General features: G+C 46.9%; 1 protein-coding gene across 21 annotated transcripts in view; it reads right to left on the bottom strand.

Moving 5' to 3' along the window:
- GYG2 (glycogenin 2) overlaps positions 1 to 16,665 on the bottom strand; it is a 53,796-nt gene extending 37,131 nt beyond the window's left edge. For 6 of the 21 annotated variants that reach the window (XR_013412689.1, XR_013412688.1, XM_077988192.1 and 3 more), the window contains exons 1-4: positions 16,357 to 16,665; positions 15,133 to 15,271; positions 1,463 to 1,555; positions 1,198 to 1,339 (exon numbers count right to left, since the gene is read on the bottom strand). Coding sequence is in view for 18 of the 21 variants with exons in the window: in XM_077988192.1 (XP_077844318.1) it covers positions 1,198 to 1,339; positions 1,463 to 1,555; positions 15,133 to 15,271; positions 16,357 to 16,644 (662 nt within the window). In the remaining 3 variants the exon portion in view is untranslated. The other 15 variants (XR_003726041.2, XM_015126890.3, XM_015126888.3 and 12 more) reach the window with 7 other exon arrangements.
- Between the last annotated feature and the right edge of the window lie 4,764 nt (positions 16,666 to 21,429).

The following is a 21,429-nucleotide window of genomic DNA, read 5'->3' as shown; positions in this document are numbered from 1 at the left end:
GTATAAATAGATACATGTATATATACATACATACACGTGTATGTATATGCATATACACATGTATGCATATAAACATATATACACACACGTATGTATATAAACATATATCTATTTGAAGTGGCTAATGTCTTCACTGATTTGAATTTTCTTTCTTGTACCACTGTAGTTGCTCTCTTTGCTTTGTATAGGAAGCACTCACATTGCAGTGATTTTCTGAAATAGTACATAATTCAAGCTTTCATTTGTACCTGGATTGAGTTATTTAGGAGAGTACTCCTAGTTTAAAACGTCTGAGGACACATTGGTTGGTTTTTTCTTTGTTTGTTCTCTTTTTAGTTTAGCTATTAATGTCTGGATTTATTATTTCATTGTCAAAGAATATGACATTCAATTCCTGCTACATCTGCCATATTAAATGCCTCCTCGTCCCATTCATATAAAATCAGTTTTTCTAAGTGGTCCATGGCTGATGAAAGAAAAAGATTATTGCTTACATAATGTATGACATTTAAGAGAAGCCTTATGCTTTATTCATTAGAGGCATTTATTTACGTATTTTCTTTATTTGAGAATTAAAGACAAAGGGAATTATAAAAGGAAATTATAAAAAAAGACTCCTTGGCCAGGTGCCGTGGCTCATGCCTGTAATCCCAGCACTTTGGGAGGCCAAGCCAGGTGGACTGAGTGAGTCCACGAGTTCAAGATCAGCGAGGCAACGTGGAAAAACTGTGTCTCTACCAAAAATACAAAAAATAAAAATAAAAATAGCCGAGCATGGGGGCACATACTTGTGGTCCCAGCTACTTAGAAGGCTGAGGAGGGAAGATCGCTTGAGCCCGGGAGGGAGAGGTTGCGGTGAGCTGAGATGGTACCACTGCACTCCAGCCTGGGTGACAGAGCGAGACCCTGTCTCAAAAACAAATAAACAAATTGAGTTTTCAATTTCCATGATTGGGAGAATGAACTGTAACCAAACCCAGCATTGTTTTTTAAAGTATTGTGAAGCCGATCACACACCTATTTTCACATGATTCAAAGGTTCGTTACAAATGTCAGATGCCCATCATGATTGCCGGCCATCCAGGCCTGTGAAGAAGGGCGGTTAGTCATCAGAATAACTCCTAGGACCTCTGGGGGGAGAGGTGACCCTCCTTCTATAGGACCCAGCTGGGCACAAGCCGCATCTCTGAGCCTTACCTGAGCAGGCTGGACACCTGAGGAGTGATCAACACCACCAGCTTCCTCGTCAGCCTGTGTCTCCTCAGTGACTGCCCCAGGACCAGGGCGCCCTGGCAGTAGATGTCATTGGTGGCCAGTGTGACAAAAGCCTGATCAGTCACTGTGAAAATCAACAAAAAACACCAGAGTTACACTCCTGAGGGACAGCAGGGGTGATGGGGCCATAGTCACCTCCTCTCCTCTCCCACGAATCATGGCTTGAGCCAGACGTGATGGCTCACACCTGTCATCCCGGCAGTTTGGGAGGCTGAGGCAGGTGAATTGCTCGACCTCAGGAGTTCGAGACCAGCCTGGGCAACATGGTGAAACTCTGTCTCTGTGAAAAATACAAAAATTAGCTGGACGTGGTGGCATTCCTGTAGTTACAGCTACTCGGGAGGCTGAGGTGGGAGGATACTTGAGCCTGGGAGTTTGACGCTGCAGTGAGCCATGATTGCACCACTGTACTCCAGCCTGGGTGACAGAGTGAGACCCTGTCTCAAAAAAAAAAAAAAGAAAATCAGGATTTGCAGTGAATATTCAGTATTCTAATTCACATACATGCTTCCTTTCATTCTAAACAAAACAAACCACAGGAGGAGTAGGAAGGACAAAGTCAACCCAACTGCTATGCCCATTTCCTGACGCTGCAATGCCATGGAAACTCATAGCTACTATCCCTTATTTTATGTTGTGTTTGACTCTTGAAAACTCACCCAAAGTGTTTAGATCTTAGGTGAAAACAAAAGGTAAAAAGTGGAAGTGATGGTTTGATGACCTGAGTTACAGCAAAGATGTAAAATCCAACTCACTCAAAAGAACTGTGCTCTAGGCTAGGTGCAGTGGCTCATGCCTGTAATCCCAGTGCTAGGGCCAAAGAAGGGGGATCATTTGAGCCCGGGAGTTTGAAACCAGCCTGGGAAACACAGCAAGACCTCATCTCTACTGAAAAAAAAAAAAATTAGCCAGGCGAGGTGGTGCACGCCTGTAGTCCTAGCTACTTGGGAGGCTGAGGCAGGAGGATCGCTTGAGTACAGGAGGTCAAGGCTGCAAAGAGCCATGATCACACCACTGAACTCCAACCTGGACAACAGAGTGAGTCCCTGTCAAAAAAAAAAAGAAAAAAAGAAAGAAAGAAAGAAGGAAAGAGAAAGGAAAGAGAAAGGAAAGAGGAAAGAGAAAGGAAAGAGAAAGGAAAGAGGAAGGAAAGAGGAAGGAAAGGAAAGGAAAGGAAAGGATAGGATCGTGCTTCATAAAGCAGCACCCAAACATGTTATTTAAATTCTGGACAGACCATTTCTTACAAAGACTTCAAGTTCAACTCAGGGATGTATGAGGCGGTAGAGACAACAAAAGGAAAAGTATGTTGTTCACTTGGCAGAATGTGCTCAGTTTCCTAATGCCTCAATATGAGAGGACAGAACTCTCACAGCAGGTATAATTTATGACAGTTTTAAGTCTCTGTGGGCAAGACTGATGTGAACTTTGGTAACGACTTTTAAACCACTTGATTCTTGGGCACGCAGGCCCCTGTTGCCAGGGGAAAGACAACAGTCAGGAGGGCAGCCAGCAACGCCGAGAAGTCCCATGCAGTGTGCAGCCCAGTGTACTGTCTATGGAAATTAAAATGCTCAGCACGTAGGCAACCATGGCGCCTTCCCCAGAAGCAGCACTCCAAGCAAAGTCAACCCACAATTCGCACTAAATATAACAAACACAAGTGTCCCAGACGTGTGGCCCAGGGCTGCCTCCTTGACCTTTACATTCCAATGGGGTAAATTCCAAAATGCGCCTGTTACAGCTGCTTCTGTTGACTCCTCCTCCCCACCCTTGCACGAAGAAAGAGCGAGAATTCCTGGCATCTCCACTGGGAGTGAGAATTACAGACAGCAAACTTTACAACTTAATTCTGTATAACAAAAGATACCTGTCATCAGTCCATGTCTATCCATCTATCCATCATCCATCCATCCATCCATCCACCCATCTGTCCATCCATCCATTCATCTATTTATCTATCATCTGTCTATCCATCCATCCATCATCTATCTATCATTGGATAATATCTATATTATCTATCTACCTATCTATCATCTATCTATCCATCCATTCATCTATCCATCTACCTATCATCTACCAATTATCTGCACATCTATTATTTATTATCTATCTTACTATAATCTATTTCTAGCTACCCATCCATCCATCTATCTGTCATATATCCATCCATTATCTATGTGTCTATCTATCTATCCTTATGTATCTATCATCTATATATCCATCCATCTATAATCTATCTATCCATCTATCCATCCATCCATCCATCCATCCATCCATCATCTACCATTTCTCTGTACATCTATTTATTATCTATCTTACTATAATCTATCTATCCACCCTTCCATCTATCTATCTCTATCATCTATTCATCTATCTATCTATCCTTCCATCCATCCATCTATCATCTCTCTATCCATCTACCTATCATCTATCCATCCATCCATCCACCTATCTACCAATCCTCTTCACATCTATTATTTATTATCTATCTTACTACCATGTATCTCTATTATCTATCTAGCTAAGTCATCTATCTCTATCATCTATTTGTCATATATCATCTATATCTATTTATCTATCATCTATATATCTATCATCTGTCTATCATCCATCTATCTGTCTCCATCATCTCTCTACCTATCATCTTTCTATTATCCATCCGTCTATCCATACCTATCATCTACCTATCATGTATGTGTCCTCTCTGTATCTACTTATTTATATCTATCAATCTTTCAATCATCTACCTGTCTAGCTACAGTCTATAGATTATAAATTATCTCTACCACATTATCTATAATCTATAGTTTTCTTAGTTACTAGCTTTAAAATAATAATGGTGATTACTACTCCTTTAGACATTTCCAAAGGCCTGAGCTCTGATCAAAATTACTTCCCAGGAACAGGCGTAGCGGTCACGGACCTGCTCAGCTGTCTGTAAGGCTCTTTTGTGTCTAAGCAGAGGAGAGAGATGGGGGAGGAAGCAGGCATTCTGGACTGGCATCTGCAAAGCCCAGAGCTGGCCAAGGTAAAGGGGACTGTGTGAGCTTCACCCACAGACCTCGAAAATCATACAATGCCCAAAACAGAGCCAGAGATCCAATCCCCTACCCCGTCCTCACCCCAAGATATGGGGTTTCTCTGATCCATATCTTGAAAGAGTGTGGAGGCAGAAAGAATTACCAAGTAGAACCCCCAGTGTTGAGCCCTAAGTGTGAACATAATTTCTAAGCAGCATAATGAGTATCCCCACACCTAAACATACAACCTGTTTAGAGCTTCACCTTTCCATGCAAACTCTCAAAAAATTAATGGGAAATTAACATAACATAAAACAAACCATTTTAAAGCGCACAAGCGACTCGCATTTAGTCCATGCGCAATGTTGTGCAACCACTACCTCCAGGCAATCCGAGGACATTTTCATCACTCCAAAAGGAGGCCCTGTACCCATTACACAGTCACTCCCCATTCCCTCTTCCCAGCCCTGGCAACCATGAGTCTGCTTTCTATCTCTATCTTCCTATTTGGGATATTTCCTATAAATGGAATCAAACACTATGTAACCTTTTGAAAATGGAATAATTTTATATTTCCTTTTTATTTATCACAGTAAATTTCACATGACATAAAATTCGCGGTTGTAAAGAACACAATTCATCACAATGTTGTACACCCACCACCTCTATCTAATCTCAAAAGAGACCCCGCACTCATTAAGGAGTATCTCCCCATTCTCCCTTCCCTAGCTCTTGACAACCACCAATTCACTTTTTATCTCTGTAGATTTGCCTGTTCTGCATATTTCATGTAAACGGAATCAAGCCCCATATGGCCTTTTGTGTCTGACTTCTTTCCATCAGCATGATGTTTTCAAGGTCCATCCGTTTTCATCAATTCAACCACATAATTAAAAGTGTAAACGGGGAATCTTCCAAGCAAAGACGGTGGATGGGGAGCTCCTAGTTTCTCTTTCCTTCCTTCTGAGATAAAAGGAGAACAAACTAAAAAGTGTGCTAAGGAAGGCAAGTATGAACCCCAAACCAACAAGCAGACAGGAGAAAACTGTCAGCCAATAAGAGAAACTGGAGAAGTCACTGAAATTCTGCAGAATTCTCAGAAGCCAAATATACCCATCACCAGGGGCAAAATCAGATAATAGGATCTACTCTAAAGGAAACAAGAAGCCCAAGAAAAAAATAAGTACCACCACACAGAAGCGGAATTCCTAACCTCTCACATAACCTTGACAAATTCAGACAAGTTGGCAACCCTTGCAAGTGGGCACAGCTCAACTGACATTCCTCATTTTTATACATGTAGATATAATTACCAGGTGTTTGAAAAACACCTTCACCACAAAAGACAGAACTGAAAAGTTATGGGGTAGAGTGGGAAGAACCCCAGAAATACCAGACAGTTCATGGAATAGAAATTCAAGGAACAGACAGGCAGACATAAAAATTCTGACTGTGCTAATTAATCTTTCAAAAGATTAGGGGGAGAGGGATACATCTATAAACCAAGAATCAAATGCTATAGAAAAGATCACTGCGGCCGGGCATGGTGGCTCATGCCTGTAATCCTAGCACTTTGGGAGGCTGAGGCGGGTGGATCACAAGGTCAGGAGTTTGAGACCAGCCTGACCAACATGGTGAAATCCTGTCTCTACTAAAAACACAAAAATTAGCCAGGCATGGTGGTGGGCACCTGTAATCCCTGTACTCAGGAGGCTGAGGCAGGAGAATCTCTTGAACCCAGGAGGCGGAGGTTGCAGTGAGCCGAGATCATGCCACTGCACTCCAGCCTGGGAGACAGAGCAAGACTCTGTCTCAAAAAAAAAAGATCACTTCAAGGATAAGAAATAGTTATTAGAAGTTAAAAATGTGATCTGCGGCCGGGCGTGGTGGCTCAAGCCTGTAATCCCAGCACTTTGGGAGGCCGAGACGGGCGGATCACGAGGTCAGGAGATCGAGACCATCCTGGCGAACACGGTGAAACCCCGTCTCTACTAAAAAAATACAAAAAACTAGCCGGGTGAGGTGGCGGGCGCCTGTAGTCCCAGCTACACAGGAGGCTGAGGCAGGAGAATGGCGTAAACCCGGGAGGCGGAGCTTGCAGTGAGCTGAGATCCGGCCACTGCGCTCCAGCCCCGGCGACAGAGCGAGACTCCGTCTCAAAAAAAAAAAAAAAAAAAAAAAAAATGTGATCTGCTGAAATGAAAACAGAATAACAGAAGGTTTGGAAAATGTCATTGAGGAAATCTCAGAAAGTAGAATAAAGAGACAAATGGAAAATTTCAGAAAGCTAGAAGCCTACAGGACTGATTCAAAAGGTTCACCAACATGAATTTCAGATTAAGAGAAGAGAAAAAAAATAGAGAGAAGAAAAGATTTCAAAGAAATTAAACAGGAAATGTTCTCAATAGCAGAAAGTCTTCAGATTTAAAAAGCCCAGAGAGTACGCGGCAAAAGAGAAAGAAAAAGAAAAAAGAAAGAAAGAGAGAGAGGAAGGGAGGGAGGGAGGGAGGGAGGGAGGGAGGAAGGAAGGAAGGAAGGAAGGAAGGAAGGAAGGGAGGAAGGGAGGGAGGGAGGGAAGGAGGGGAGAGGGAGAGAGAGTGAGAAAGAAAGAAAATCAGCAGTCCTTATCCTGACAATATGTTTCTAAAATTTAAAAGCAGCAAGGATAAGGAGAGCATCATGAAAATGCCAAGAAAATGAAAGTAAAATAAAAATATAGGTCAATCCTATGAAGGATGAGGCTGAGACTTCTTATCGTGAATAGTGGACACTAAAACAAAGCACCATATCTAACCTCTGAGTACAATGGTCCTCAACCTAAAATTGTATACCCAGACCAAATAGCTAAATTTCTATACCCAGGCCAATTAGCACATCTGCTGCACAGTTATCTACCATGTACCATTTCTCAGGCAGGTATCTGAGTATGCGTTTCATACTAAGAATGGATTTGTATTCATTTAATTTAAAAATATATTTTTTGCACATGCCTGTAGTCCCAGCTACTTGGGAAGCTGAGACGGCAGGATTGTTTGACCCAGAAGTTGGAGGCTGCAGTGAGATATAATTGTGCCACTGCACTCCAGCTTGGGTGACAGAGCAGAGCCCTGTCTTTGAAAATAAAATGTGTGTGTATGTGTGTGTGGGTATGTGTGGGTGGGTGTGTATTTAATTGCAAAGCAGATGGTAAAGTAAAAAATAAGATAAATCAAATCATATATATTATGAAAAGAATCATCAGCAAAATAATGTCAAACTGAAAACAAAGTGCCATTTACAATTTTTGGCCTTTCATTGGCGATATTAAGATTTCTTTGTAATCTTCAATGTATAGATTATTGAAATCCGAGGAACCATGTTTAAGGACCATGTGAATTAAAGAACAGAAAGGAAAAGGAGTGCATCATTAGGAACTACAATGACAAAGGTAAGAGAACTCCCGAGAGGGGCTGTTGTTTTGAGATTTCCTCCTGAGCTGACTGTTCTGTCCATCTTCGAGATGCTTAGAGGGATTGGTTCCCCTCTGAACTTCACCACCGAATCTGAGAATGAGGGCTAAATTACACTCCAAAGGCCAGGCTTTGGGATTTTCCTCCAGAAACAGATGACTGAGGTTAGACCTTGCTATTTAGATGCTTGGTCCTGCAAGAACGAGCTTTGCAGAGTATTTGCCGTGCCAACTCCCATACCCCAGTAAGGAAGAGTCCAGTGTCTCCAATCCCACGTACTGACCTGTGCTCCTAAGGAGTGGAGAGGAAGAACAGAGAATGTATAAAATGAAACTTGGCATCGTCTGACCTGGGTCATGAGCTCCACCAGGTAGATTCAGATCCCTATTGCCCACGTCCTAGGTCTCCCCAAGAGCCCCAGAAGCCTCGTCTGTGCAGGGCATTTATGACATGAATTCTGTGGTAAGGAGAAGTCCACTTGCCTCCAATCCCACATTCTACTCTTGCATAATTAACCTGAGATCTTAACAGAGAGGCACAACAGAAAGTGTTGGGATTCTTGGTTATGTTGTGCTGGTGGTGGTTTTTGAGACAAGATCTCCCTCTGTTGCCCAGGCTGGAGTGCAGTGGTATGATTTCAGCTCACTGCAGCCTCGACTTCCTGGGAGCAAGCAATCCTCCCACCTCAGCCTCCTGAGTAGCTGGGACCACAAGTGCACACCACTACATCCAGCTATTTTTTATATTTTTTGTAGAGACAGGTTATGTTGCCCAGGCTGGTCTCGAACTCCTGGGCTCAGGCGATCTAACCACCTCAGCCTCCCAAAGTGCTGGGTGTGCCTCTGTGCTTGGCCTTTTCTTTTTTTTTTTTTTTTTTTTTTTTTTTTTTGACAGGATCTTGCTCTATCTGTCACCCAGGCTGGAGTGCAGCAGCAGCATCACAGCTCACTAAAGCCTGGAACTCCTGGGCTCAAGCAATCCTCCTACCTCGGCCTCCTGAGTAGCTGGGACTACAGATGCTCACCACCACACCTGGTTAATTTATTTTTAATTTTTCTGTAGAGATGGGGTCTCTTGCTCTGTCACCCAGGCTGGTCTCAAACTCCTGGCCTCAAGCAATCCTCCTGTCCTGGCCTCCCAAAGTGCCAGGATTACAGGTGTGAGCCAGCCACCACACCAGACTAGAAAACATTTAAAATGGGTCTCTATATCAACCACCCTGAGCCACAACTTCCCTCCTTTGCATTCTCTGCTCCACCCTGTACATTCTGGTCCCTGTTATCTGTCTCCTCAGCCCTTAAAAACCACATTTTCTACCCCCAACACACAGTGAAAGTCATCAGCTGCCCTGGAAGCCAACCCAACACCAACGGTTTTCTCATTGTCTGCAAATGTAAGCCAGGCCCAGACTGCTGGTCATCGCATCCCCCACACTCAGTCCCCACATCCAGCTCAACCCCTCTGGGTCTTCAAGCACATTCTATGATATGTGCTACTACCATGGGGCTACTACCACTCCCTTAACTCGCCTGGAACTCGCTTTCCTTCCAGGCGCACGGTGGCCGTGGGAAAGACCACTCATCCCTCGGAGATCTTCCTGCAAACTCTGCTCCCCAAGATGACCCTTCTCATCACAGTCCCTCACGTCCCATGACACAGGACCCTTCGTCTCTTGTGCCATCTGACCTGCTGTGCTCATTTTGCTTACTGGTGGGCTCATCGCTGACTCCTTTCCCTAGCAAACCCACGAATGAGTTTCCTGGGGCTGCTGTGAGAAAGTACCACACACTGGGAGACTTGAAGAACATATATTTCCTCTCTTACAGCTCTGGAGGCCAGGATTCTAAAATCAAACTCCAGAGAAGGCTCCTTCCTGCCTCTTCTAGCTCCTGGTGGCTCCAGATGTGCCTGGGCTTGTGGCCACATCACTCCAACCTCTGCCTCCATCTCCACATGACCTCCTCTGTGTCCGTGACTCTTCTATCTCTCAGAAGGACACCTGTCATGGAATTTAGGGCCCACCCAAATATTCCAGGAGAATCTTATCTTGAGATGCTTAACTAATTACATCCACAAAGACCCTATTTCCAAATAAGGTCTGTAAATCTAAACTAAAATTCTAGGCCTCACAACTACCTAAATGGCCAAGGGCATTCCAAAGTTAACCTGAAAAACGAGTTCAGGCCATAACGAGGAAAGAGTCAGACGTGCCTCATCATACCCTCCTCCACTTTGGAGTTCAGGAAAAGCTGACAACCATAAACATCAACACAGACCTCAAGTCTGATAAGAAACGTTTACAATCTATTCTCTCTGAAGCCTGCTACCTGGAGCTTCATCTGCGTGATAAAACCTTGGTCTCCACAACCTCTTATCATAACCCAGACATTCTCTTCTACTGATAATAACTCTCTCGACTAATCAGAACATTTAAAAATCTACCTATGACCTGGCACCACCCCCTGCAATCCCCTTGCTTCAAGTAGTCCCACCCTTTCAGATCAAAGCAATGTATATCTTACATGTATTGACTGATGTCTCATGTCTCTCTGAAATGTGTGAAAGCAAGCTGTACCCCGACCACCTTTGGCCCATGTTGTCAGGACCTCCTGCGGCTGTGTCATGGGCATGTCCTTAACCTTGGCAAAATAAACTTTCTTAATTGATCGAGACCTGTCTCAGATACTTTTGGGTTCACAGGTCCCATTCACAGCTTCTGGGGGGACATGAGTTTTATGGGGGACATTGCTTACCCCAGTCCACAGTACTGTGCCATAAGCTGCCCACACAAGGGCAACTGCTTAGAGAAAGAGTGAAGGATTGAAGCTGGAGGCAGAAGACAAAGAAGGTGAAGGGGCAGAAGATGTCTATGTGGACCTAATGACCTGCTCTCAGTGCATTACACGTTCATTGTGGATTCACTTCCCAGGCAATTCCTATGCATGAGAATCTGTTGGATGCTGGGCCCAGCAGCTGACAAGGTACAAGCTCTGTCTTCAGACACCCACGGCTCCATGAGACACATCAGCCCTAAGAAATGGGTGTTTCAATACCACAAGGGAAGCCCTATGGCTGGCAGCAGTTTTTCAAAGGGCACCATCTAAGCTCAGGGATAAATGACCAGGAAGAACTTATCCATCAAGAAATCAATGGATCAATAAACAAGAATGTATATGGCTCCCATCCATCCAGGAGTGTCTAGATGGGGCGTGCCTATGCACTGTCATTAATTCCCTTTCCAACACAGAAATGTGCTTCCAAAACAAGTAAACCTGGGCTTCATCAATCAATTAAATGTCTGAGATCACCTCTGACTCCAACACCCACAAAAGCCCTCAAAATAGCTACTGTCTCCTGCCTCCAATAGGAGACTGAATTAAAAATAATAAGGCGAAGAAGGAAACGGCAGAAAAAGTCCATGAGCCAAGGCCAGAGGTGGAGATGATAGGTTGCCTGCTGCATTCCTGGAGTACGAATCCTCACAGCATAGCAACAGCAGCTGGAGAACAAGGACCCACAGAAAGAGAAGAGGTCAGAGGGCCCAGATCACAAGGTCATATGCAGCCTCTTCTATTATCCTGAGGCTTATGAGGAGCTATCTGAGGGTTCCAAGACCTGTAAGAAGGTCTCCTCTCCATGGCCAGGGAGGGCCCTCTGGCTGTCTAGAGAAAAGGATGATGCAAGTGAATTGGCCCAAAGCAAGGTGCCGAAGACAACACAGAGAAATGGCGAAGTGACCAGTGATTGATCGCCACCTGTGCTGGTTTTATAGTTCTTCATGAGGGCATCAGTGACGACTAAGAGAACTGGCAAAGTGATCAATGACTGATAACCACATGCACTGGTTTTTACCCCTTCATGAGGATCTCAGTGACAACTAAAAGAAATGACAGAGTGATCAATGATTGATAACCGTGTGCGCTGCCTTTTTATCTGTTCATCAGGACGTGAGTGACAACTAAGCGAACTGGCAAAGTAATCAATGATTGAGAACCATGTGCGCTGGTTTTTTATCTCTTCATGAGGATCTCAGCGACAACTAAGAGAAATGGCAGAGTGATCATTGATTGATAACCACGTGCGCTGGCTTTATAGCTCTTCATGGGGACCTCAGGGAAAACATTACGATTAATGAGTATTATAGACAGATGATAACCCATCCTGAAACGCCTAGGATGAAACCCTAACCCACAGGACCTCTGAATGTGTCTGTATTTGAAGATGGGGTCTTTAAAGAGGTGATTACGGTAAAATGAGGTCACTAGGGTGGGCCCTGATCCAGTAGCACTGCTGGCCTCATAACAAGAGGAGATGAGGATACAGACACACACAGAGGGATGACCTTGTGAGGATATAGAGAAAGACAACATCTACAAGCCAAGGAGAGAGGCGCCAGGAGGAACCAGCCCTGCCCACGCCCTGATCCCAGATTTCCAGCCTCCAGGACGGTGGGAGAGTAAATGTCTGTTGTTTAAGCCGCCCAGTCTGTGGGACTTTGTTATGGCAACCCCAGCAGAAAAACACAGTATTATTCAAATATATGAGTTATCCTATTATGGGCTGAATTGTGCACCTCCAAAATTCATATATGAATGTCATAACCTCCAGGACCTCGGAATGTGACTGTATTTGGTGATGGGGTCTTCAAAGAAGAGATTAAGATAAAATTAGGTCGCTAGGGTGGGCGCTGATCCAATAGGATTGGTGTCCTTATAAGAAGAGGAGATTAGGCCAAGCACAGTGGCTCACGCCTGTAATCCAAGCACTTTGGGAGGCCAAAGTAGGTGGATCACCTGAGGTAGGAGTTCGAAACCAGCCTGACCAACATGGAGAAAACCCATCTGTACTAAAAATACAAAAATGAACCGGGCATGGTGGTGGGTGCCTGTAATCCCAGCTACTTGGGAGGCTAAGGCAGGAGAATCGCTTGAACCCAAGAGGCAGAAATTGCAGTGAGCCAAGATTGTACCATTGCACTCCAGCCTGGGCAACAAGAGCAAAACTCCATCTCAAAAAAAAAAGAGATTAGGACACAGACACATACAGAGGGAAGATCCTGTGAGGACCAAGCCCAGGAGAGAGGCCTCAGGAGGAACCAGCCCTGCCCACACCTACCTTGATCTCAAACCCAAAAGAGAATGCAGACAGGGCCACATTTAGAGTGAGAGTCTTATGGAACTACTGGATACCCTGTTTCTCTCTTTGGTTTAGAGTGGTGGGAATTCTGACCACAGTCACACAGTGACAAGACAACACCAGTTGGCACAAGAGCTCTCTCCAGCAACAAGGAATCCGAGACTCAGACTTTTGCTTTGGAGCAAAAATGTGCACCTCCTGAAGGTTAGCCGCTTCCCATTCAGGACACTGTAAAACCCATCGAAAGTGCAAAGACAGACCAGCGGATTGAAATAGAACAGAAGATGAAACATTGATTGACAGGTGCTTAGCTTCCACATCGCCTTGCCTTGAAGAAACAACTGGTGATCAAGTCCTGGTGCGGCGCCAGAGAACATCCACAATTATCCAACGCTACTGCTTTCAAAGAGGGAGTTTCCACTCCACGTGCCTCTGCGGCGGACACTTTCAGCAACGGCACGGAGGGGAAAAACAGCAAGAAAACCTGTCACTGCACTACAGCCCACAAAAAGGAGACACTGTCACAAAATCAGGTCCAGCCTGGAGATTGTAGTGGCTGAGAATTTTATGAATCTGTGACAACAGTTTCTTTCTACCCCTTGCTTGCCCCCCTCCACTCAAGGAATCTTCTGATCACCCCTCAAAATAACCTTAGCAGCTTCCTTCTCAGCCCTTTTCTACTCAAAGGTGGTTTTTGTTTTCTGCAAAGAGTCGAGTCTTCTCTTCTGGCACGAGGCTGACCAAGATGTATGCGAATGTCTGTCTTGAATGCTGCTATTCTACAGACCCTAGCAGGCTTGGGGAAACGTGTGGCTTTCACTTCAGAGAGCCCCAAACGCGTCCCGAGAACAGAGAATCTTTTCTACCATTCCTTGGAACAGACGCTTCCAGTACACCTCGTGAAAACATCCTTAAGATTCCTGCCCCGACAATTTTCCTCTCTAAGTCCAGAGTGGGAAAAAACAGGATAAAAGCATCTCTGTGATTTACCAAATCTCTCCTCTGAATAAAAAAGTAATCTGTTTTGTTTGTGTGTTTTAAATTGCACTCATGGCCAGGCGCAGTGGCTCGTGCCTGTAAACCCAGCACTTTGAGAGGCTAAAGGAGGAGGACTGCTTGAGCCTAGAAGTTCAAGACCAGCCTGGGCAACATAGCAAGACCCTGTCTCTACAAAATTTTAAAAAGTATACATTTTAAAATAAATACATAAAATGCACTCATGAATGATCCAGTGTGATCTGGTACAAGAAGGAGGTGTCTTGATGATTTAATGATAAAAAATAGAAGCAGTATCTTTCTTATGGGATGAGGTTACACCTTATGTTCACATATCTAGGCCTCTTAAGTCAACTGGTCTATCTGATGTCCACAAAACCCAAGGGCTGGGAGATGGGGCTCACCGGTCCTTGGGGGGCAGGCCTTTCCTGCCATTCCTGCCAGCCAGCCCTTTGCCTGCAGGAGGATTAACCTGGATTCTTATTTTGTTGTTGTTGTTGTTTTTTAGACACGGGGTCCCACTCTGTCACCCAGGCTGGAGTGCAGTGGTGCAATCATAGCTCACTGCCACCTGGAACTCCTGGGCTCAGGACCCTCCCACCTCAGCTTCCCTAGTAGCTGGGACTACAGGCAGTTGCCTCAACGCCCAGCTAAATTTTAAATTTTTTTTCCTAGAGATGTGGTCTCCCTATGTTGCCCAGGATGGTCTCCAACTCCTGGCCTCAAGCAGTCCTCCTGCCTCAGCTTCCCAAAGTGCTGCGATTACAGGCCTGAGCCACCAAGCTGGGCCATCCCTGTATCTGTACTGGAAACAGAAATTAAACCGGTGGTCTGAACTCTCAGAACTCAAGGCAGCCTCTTCCCAGAGCTTTAGGGCCGTTTCAGGAGAACAGACTTCTTCCCATCGGCCTTCCAGGCAGTGACAGTCTCAGGCAGTTCAATGCTATTCCCAAGCAACAAGCCCATTGAAACTTTCAGGACTGCATTTTACAAAAGGAAACTGGTGAAATCCCAAGGCCCCCTTCACTTACTGTAAATCACCCCCTCCCAGCAGCTGAGGCTGATGTCTCCAGCAGCCTCGGACTGGCCATTCCCTCCAGCCCCAGAGAGAGACCTGGGCGAGGCAGTGAGGGGGAGACTCGGAGTTTGGGGCAATCCTGCGGTCAACGTGGGGTTCTCCCCAGTGCAGACCAATCTCTCTCCCAAGCCAGTAAGAATAGGCAGGCTGAACTGAAGGAGCCTGAGCTACTCACCCGACATGGTCCGCGGCGCAGCGCGCAGAGGGCGCGGACCGGCAGAACTGCGCCCGGGAGCAGTGGGTGGACTTCCTCGCCACGAACGAACTCTCGGAGCAGAGGCGCCGTCTCCAGGAATCCGCGTCGATTTCCAGGCCTGGGGGCGACAGCGTGGCAGTCTCGACACCCTCAGCTGCAGGCCCCGCCGGTGTCACCCCCGGCCTCCTACCCACTCCATGTCACCTGCGCCCCACGGGGCCCCGGCCTCCCACGATGCCCCCGCGACCCCCACGCCCCGCACTTCCTCCTTGGCGCTCCAGGTGAGCTTCCTGCCCTCTGGTCAAGGGCCCCTTGACCCCCTGTCCTCCTCGCAGTCACCTGCGACCCCGCTGCCCCTTAACACCCAATGCGCCCAGCAACGACACCGTCCCTGGGACACCACCCGACCTCAGCGGTGTCAGCAGCTGCCCGCCGCCCCACGCACCTGCTTGGAGTTCTGGGCACCCTCATCCCCCACTCCAGCTGGCGCCCCCTGGTCACCCCTCTCCACTCCCCGGCCCACCCCTGCGCTCCCGGACCCTAGTATCTGCACCTCTTCCGAGCTTGGGCTGCCTCTGCCCGCGCACCCTGGCCAGGTGCCCCCTCACCCGTCACCCCAGTGCCGCCCCCGCCCACCCCTGCGCCTCTCGCCGCCGCTCCTCCCCGTCCCGGCCTGCAGCCCATCCTCCCCAAGCGCCCCCGAGGCCCCTCCACGCCCTGCACCTCTCCCTTACCGCGCGCTCCCGCAGCCTCTGCCTTGGGTCCGCGTCCCCCACCCCAAGCCTCCCAGCCCTAAGCCCCCTCCCCCGTCTGTCCTCCATACTGGGGCAGCCTCCGTCTCCCCACGCCCCGCCGCGCCCTGGACGGCCTGTATTCCCCAGTACTCGGTGCCCCGGCTCGGCGCACTCACCCCTAAGCGCCCCTGGCCTACCCCCGCGCCCCGCACCCCTCCCCTCCTTCGCGCTTGGCCAACCTCTGACCTCCAGCCCCCCGCGCCCCTCGCCCCTCCTCTGCACTCCAGGCCGGCGCCCCTCCCCCAGCCCCCAGCCCCGGCCTCTGGGTTCCGCCCCCGCCCCACTGTACACCACCCACCCGCCAGACCTCCTAGGCGTTCGGGCAGTCTCTGCGCTCCCCGGCCCCCCGCCGCGCCCGGGCCTCCTCCACTGCCCACGGTCCCCTTCACCCCACTACAGCCCGTCGCACCTCTTCCGCGCTCTGCCTGCCTCGGCCCAGGGCCGGCGCTGGAGGCCCCGAGGGCAGCGATTGGCCTCTGTCCGGAAGCCCGGCCCCGCCTCCGCCCAGCCCCCGCGGGCGCGGGTCCTCTCCTCCGCCCTGCAGCCCCTGCCGGCAAGCCCGCGCGCCGCCTGGTGCCCAGCCCCGGCTGCCGGGGAGAGAGACCCGGGAACTGCCAGGGGCTGTGATCCACGCCCGCGCCCCGCCTCTCGCCCGCCGCGGCCCCCTCGGCAGTCGGCGGTTTCTAGGTTTGGACATTTAACCTTTAATCAGCCGGCCCCAAAGTAAATGTTTACGATGACTTAAGGCCCCGGGCCCAAGGCCAGCGCGCAGCCAGAGTGGAGGCCGCTCTGGAAGCCTCCCAGAGGGAGAAGGCAGGGCTCATACGCGATCTTGTTGAATGCATAAAAAATGCACGTGCGCATACTTGCACGCATAAATGAATGAATGAATGAGTGCACGAAAGAGAGAATAAATGAGTGTTTCAGATCTCAGCTGTTGAATGCATAGCGAGCGAGTGACTGGCTGTACGCATGTCGTGAGTGCATGTATGCGTGAGTGCATGTATGCGTGAGTACATGTGAGGCGTGAATGAACAAACAACTACTCATGAATGAGCGAGCCAGGAAATGGATGAACCAGTGAATCAATGTTTGTGCCAAGGAGGGAATGAATGCATTCACACGTGAATGCACGAGTTGAAGGCATGAATGAGCCAATGCATGTGTGAATGAATTTAGAGATATATGCATGAATGGAGGTGTGACTGTGTGGAAAAACCAGGTGAATGCATGCATGCATGAATGAAGGCATGAATCTATGAATGAGTGAATGAATGAGTTGAATGCATGAATGATTGAGTGAACAAGTGAATTCATGCATGCATAGTGCATGAATGAGTTGAAGGTGAATTCATGCCTGCATGAGTGAGTGCATGAATGAGTGAACAAGTGAATTCATACGTGATTGAGCGCATGAATGACTTAAGAAGTGAATTCATGCATGTATAAGTGCATGTATGAGTGAGTAAACAAGTGAATTCGTGTATGCATTAGTGCATGAATGAGTGAGCAGGTGAGTTCATGCCTGCATGAGTGAGTGAGTGAATTCATGCATGCAGGATTGAATGAGCACATGAAGGCATGCATTTATACAGGAATGAATGTGTGTGTGTGAGTGAATGAACAGAATACATGACAAGTGTGAATATGTGGATGAATGAATGAGTGAATAAATATGTATGAGTACACGAATGAGCTGAACAAACTAGCATGTGTGTTAATGCACGCACATGAGTGAAGATTGCAAACACTTCATGAATTAATGTATTACGTATGAGTGAACGAATGAATTGAATGCATGGACAAGTTAAGAGATGAATGAATGAATAAGTGAAAGTGTGCATGCATGTATGAGTGAATTCAGTGAATGAATCAATGAATGTGTGAATGCATGCATGTATGAATACATGAGTTGAATGAGGGATGATTGTGTGAGTGCATGCATGTATGAGTGCATGAGTTGAATGAATAAGTGTGTGAATGCATGCATGTATGAGTTGAATGAGTGAATGAATGCGTGAATGCATGCATGTATGAGTTGAATGAGTGAATGAATGCGTGAATGCATGCATGTATGAGTTGAGTGAGTGAATGAATGCGTGAATGCATGCATGTATGAATACATGAGTTGAATGAGGGATGATTGTGTGAGTGCATGCATGTATGAGTGCATGAGTTGAATGAATAAGTGTGTGAATGCATGCATGTATGAGTTGAATGAGTGAATGAATGCGTGAATGCATGCATGGATGAGTTGAATGAGTGAATGAATGCGTGAATGCATGCATGGATGAGTTGAATGAGTGAATGAATGCGTGAATGCATGCATGGATGAGTTGAATGAGTGAATGAATGCGTGAGTGCATGCATGGATGAGTTGAATGAGTGAATGAATGCGTGAATGCATGCATGGATGAGTGCATGAGTTGAATGCATAAGTGTGTGAATGCATGCATGTATGAGTTGAATGAGTGAATGAATGTGTGAATGCATGCATGTATGAGTGCATGAGTTGAATGAGTGAACTTACTTGGAGAAGAAAAGCCTTCACGTGACCATCAGAAAGCGACGGCAAAGGAACCCAGATTCTTGCCGAAACTGTCAATGGCGATCAATGCAAGCTACAGTCAGGACTTCCTGATCTAGATTAATACCTAGGATGATTGATGGTCTGTGGATACCAGGCACTGTGCTGAGGGCTGTTCCTGCATCAGCTCAGCCTTGGGGACAGGTATCGGTGGTGTTTTTAGCTCTACTTCATAGATGGACCCAGAGCTGTAAATAAACAGTGGAGGCTGTCTCCGACCTCCATCCAGCAGGCTGCATGCAAGGATTTTCCTCGCGGCTACTGGGGCTTTGTGAGATATCTGCAGGCATAGTAAGCATCAAGAGGGCACCTTTATTTATTTTTTATGTTATTACAACATTTTTTTCTGCATTCGTTTGTATTAAACAGGTTTACATATCAAATTTTACTGATTTATTTTATTTGTGTAAATGTATGGGGTAAAGTGCAATTTTGTTACATAGATAGACTGAGTTGTGGTGAAGTCTGGGTTTCCAGGGTAAGCATCACCTGAATAGTGTACATGGTACCTATTAAGTAATTTCTCATTCTCCACCATCCTCCCACTCTCTCACCCTTCTGTATCTCCAACGTCTATTAATCCACTCGCTATGTCCATGTGGACATATTATTTAGCTCCCACTTAGAGTGAGAACATGTGGTAATTGACGTTCTTTTTCTCAGTATGATAATGACTTAAGATAATGGCCTCCAGTTTCATCCATGTTGCTGCAAAAGATCGAATTTCATTCTTTTGCATGGCTGAATACGGTTCCATTGTACACATAAATCACATTTTCTGTATCCAATCACCTGTTGATGAGCACCTGGGTTGACTCCATATCTTTGCTATTGTGCATGGTGTGTCTTTTTGACATAATGACTTGTTTTCCTTTGGGTGAATACCCAGTAGTGGAACTGTTAGATCAACTGGTAGATAAAATGTTAGTTCTTTGAGAAATCTCTGTACCATTTTCCATAGGGGCTCCACTTTTAAACCTGTCCAGCCTCTGAGTCATTGGGGAAATCCTTAGGAGCCGAGAAGTGCCCCGGCGGAGCCCCCTTTGCCAGTACGACCTCAGTTTTCTATCCTCTGGATGCCAGCCCCGAAGAAGAGAAATGCCAGGATGAAGCTGGCTCCTCCAAGGAAGTCTCAGTTCTTGTGCAAGGAAGGGGAGACTTTCCCAGCTTCTATGCTTTCTCCTTGTTGGCTCCAATAGTTGCCAGATGTCTGCACAGCCTCGTGCTGCCAACTCGTTCCATGGGGCCTGTGTTGGCTTCTCATTGCTCCAGCAGGGAAACCGTGGAGTGCTGTGATCTTGCTCTGGGTAAGGGAGGATCCTCCTACGGGAAAGGGTCTTACGAGTGTTCTAATGAGAGGTGCATTTACAAATGACTCAGACAGCTCCTGCCTCCTGGACTGTTCAGAATGATGTGATTGTCAACCTGATCCCTTTCCCAACGTTGGATGGAAGTTACTCCTGGAGTTTTTCACCAAGGCGTTTGTGGCATTCAGGGCGGGATTCTCGGTGGTGGGCCCGTCCTGTGCACTGTGGGGTATTGAGCAGTGTCCCTGGGCTCCATCTGCCAGATGCCATTAGCACACTTTCCAGTAATGACAATTAAAACTGACCTCAAACATTGCACGGTGTCCCCTGGTGGGGGCAGGGGCAGAATCAGTCTGCGACTGTGAGTCACTGTTTAGATAAATGAGAAATAGATAGATAGATAATGGATAGATAAATAGATCAGTAGACACATGATAGATGATACATAGGTAGATGATAGATGAGATAGGATGGATGGACAGATAGATGATAGATAGGATGGAGAAATAGGTGATAAATAGATGATAGATATACAGATACATAGACACATAGATGGAGATAGATGATAAACAGATAGATAAGAGATTGATGATGATGATGATGAAGATAGATACATAGATAGGAAGACAGATATTAGACAAATGACGGATAATAGATAAATAATGATGATAGATGGATGATGGACGGCTAGATGTATAGACAGGTAATAGAGAAATGATACATAGGTAATAGATAAATGATGATGATAGATGAATGGGTGGATAGATGGATACATAGATAGACAATAGATAGAGTCTTTCTCAACTTTATCACTATTAATATTTAAGTTGAATGACTGTCTGTTGGGGGCGTCCTGTGCCCTGCAGGGTGTTGAGCAGCGTCCCTGGGCCCCACCCACCAAGTGTCAGGCGCACTGCGCTTCTCTCTGGAACAGCGGTCCCCAAAATAGAATCTCAGGCTGCGTTTTGCTGAGAACCCTCACCCCATCTTTTGATTTTGAATTCGGGGTGAGATGTGCAGGCTCAGTCCTGGTCCGGCAGCATCAGCATCACCTGGGAAACTGTGTCATGCACATTCTTAGGCATCTGAACTCTGAAATCAGAACCCTGCGTCCCAGGGCTTCCCCCGACCCAGCTATGTGAACCAGGCCTCCAGGAGTTCCTAACGCACAGCCAGGCTTGAGACGCACAGCCAGGCTTGAGACGCACTGCTTGCAGTTCCGAGATTTGAGGGCGCTGGGGAGGGTAGCTGGAGACAGGAGGGCTGGAGAGGGGGGAGCATGGATTTGGTAGAGATAGAAAAGGGCTGAAACAGCCAGAGAGAAAAAGACATTGGCGCAACTGCAGGGATGTTTAAACTACATGTTTCGGGCATGCAGGAGGCCTCTGTCTCCCAACACAAACAAGCGTAGGTGTTGCACCATTCTCTGTCCCATAAATCACCCCACCCTCGTCACCCGCCTGTTTCTCCCGTTCCACTGAGAACTGGTGCTCTGAAAGCAGAGTATAAGGCACTAAGTCACAAGGCAACGCTCATGATCCCCGGGCAAAAGGGTAGCTCCGTTTTTAAACCCGGAGGAGGCATCTTC

The sequence above is a fragment of the Macaca mulatta genome, chromosome X, assembly GCF_049350105.2.
Source record: "Macaca mulatta isolate MMU2019108-1 chromosome X, T2T-MMU8v2.0, whole genome shotgun sequence".
Lineage (NCBI taxonomy): Eukaryota > Metazoa > Chordata > Mammalia > Primates > Cercopithecidae > Macaca > Macaca mulatta.
This window is presented reverse-complemented; position numbering and strand designations above follow the sequence as displayed.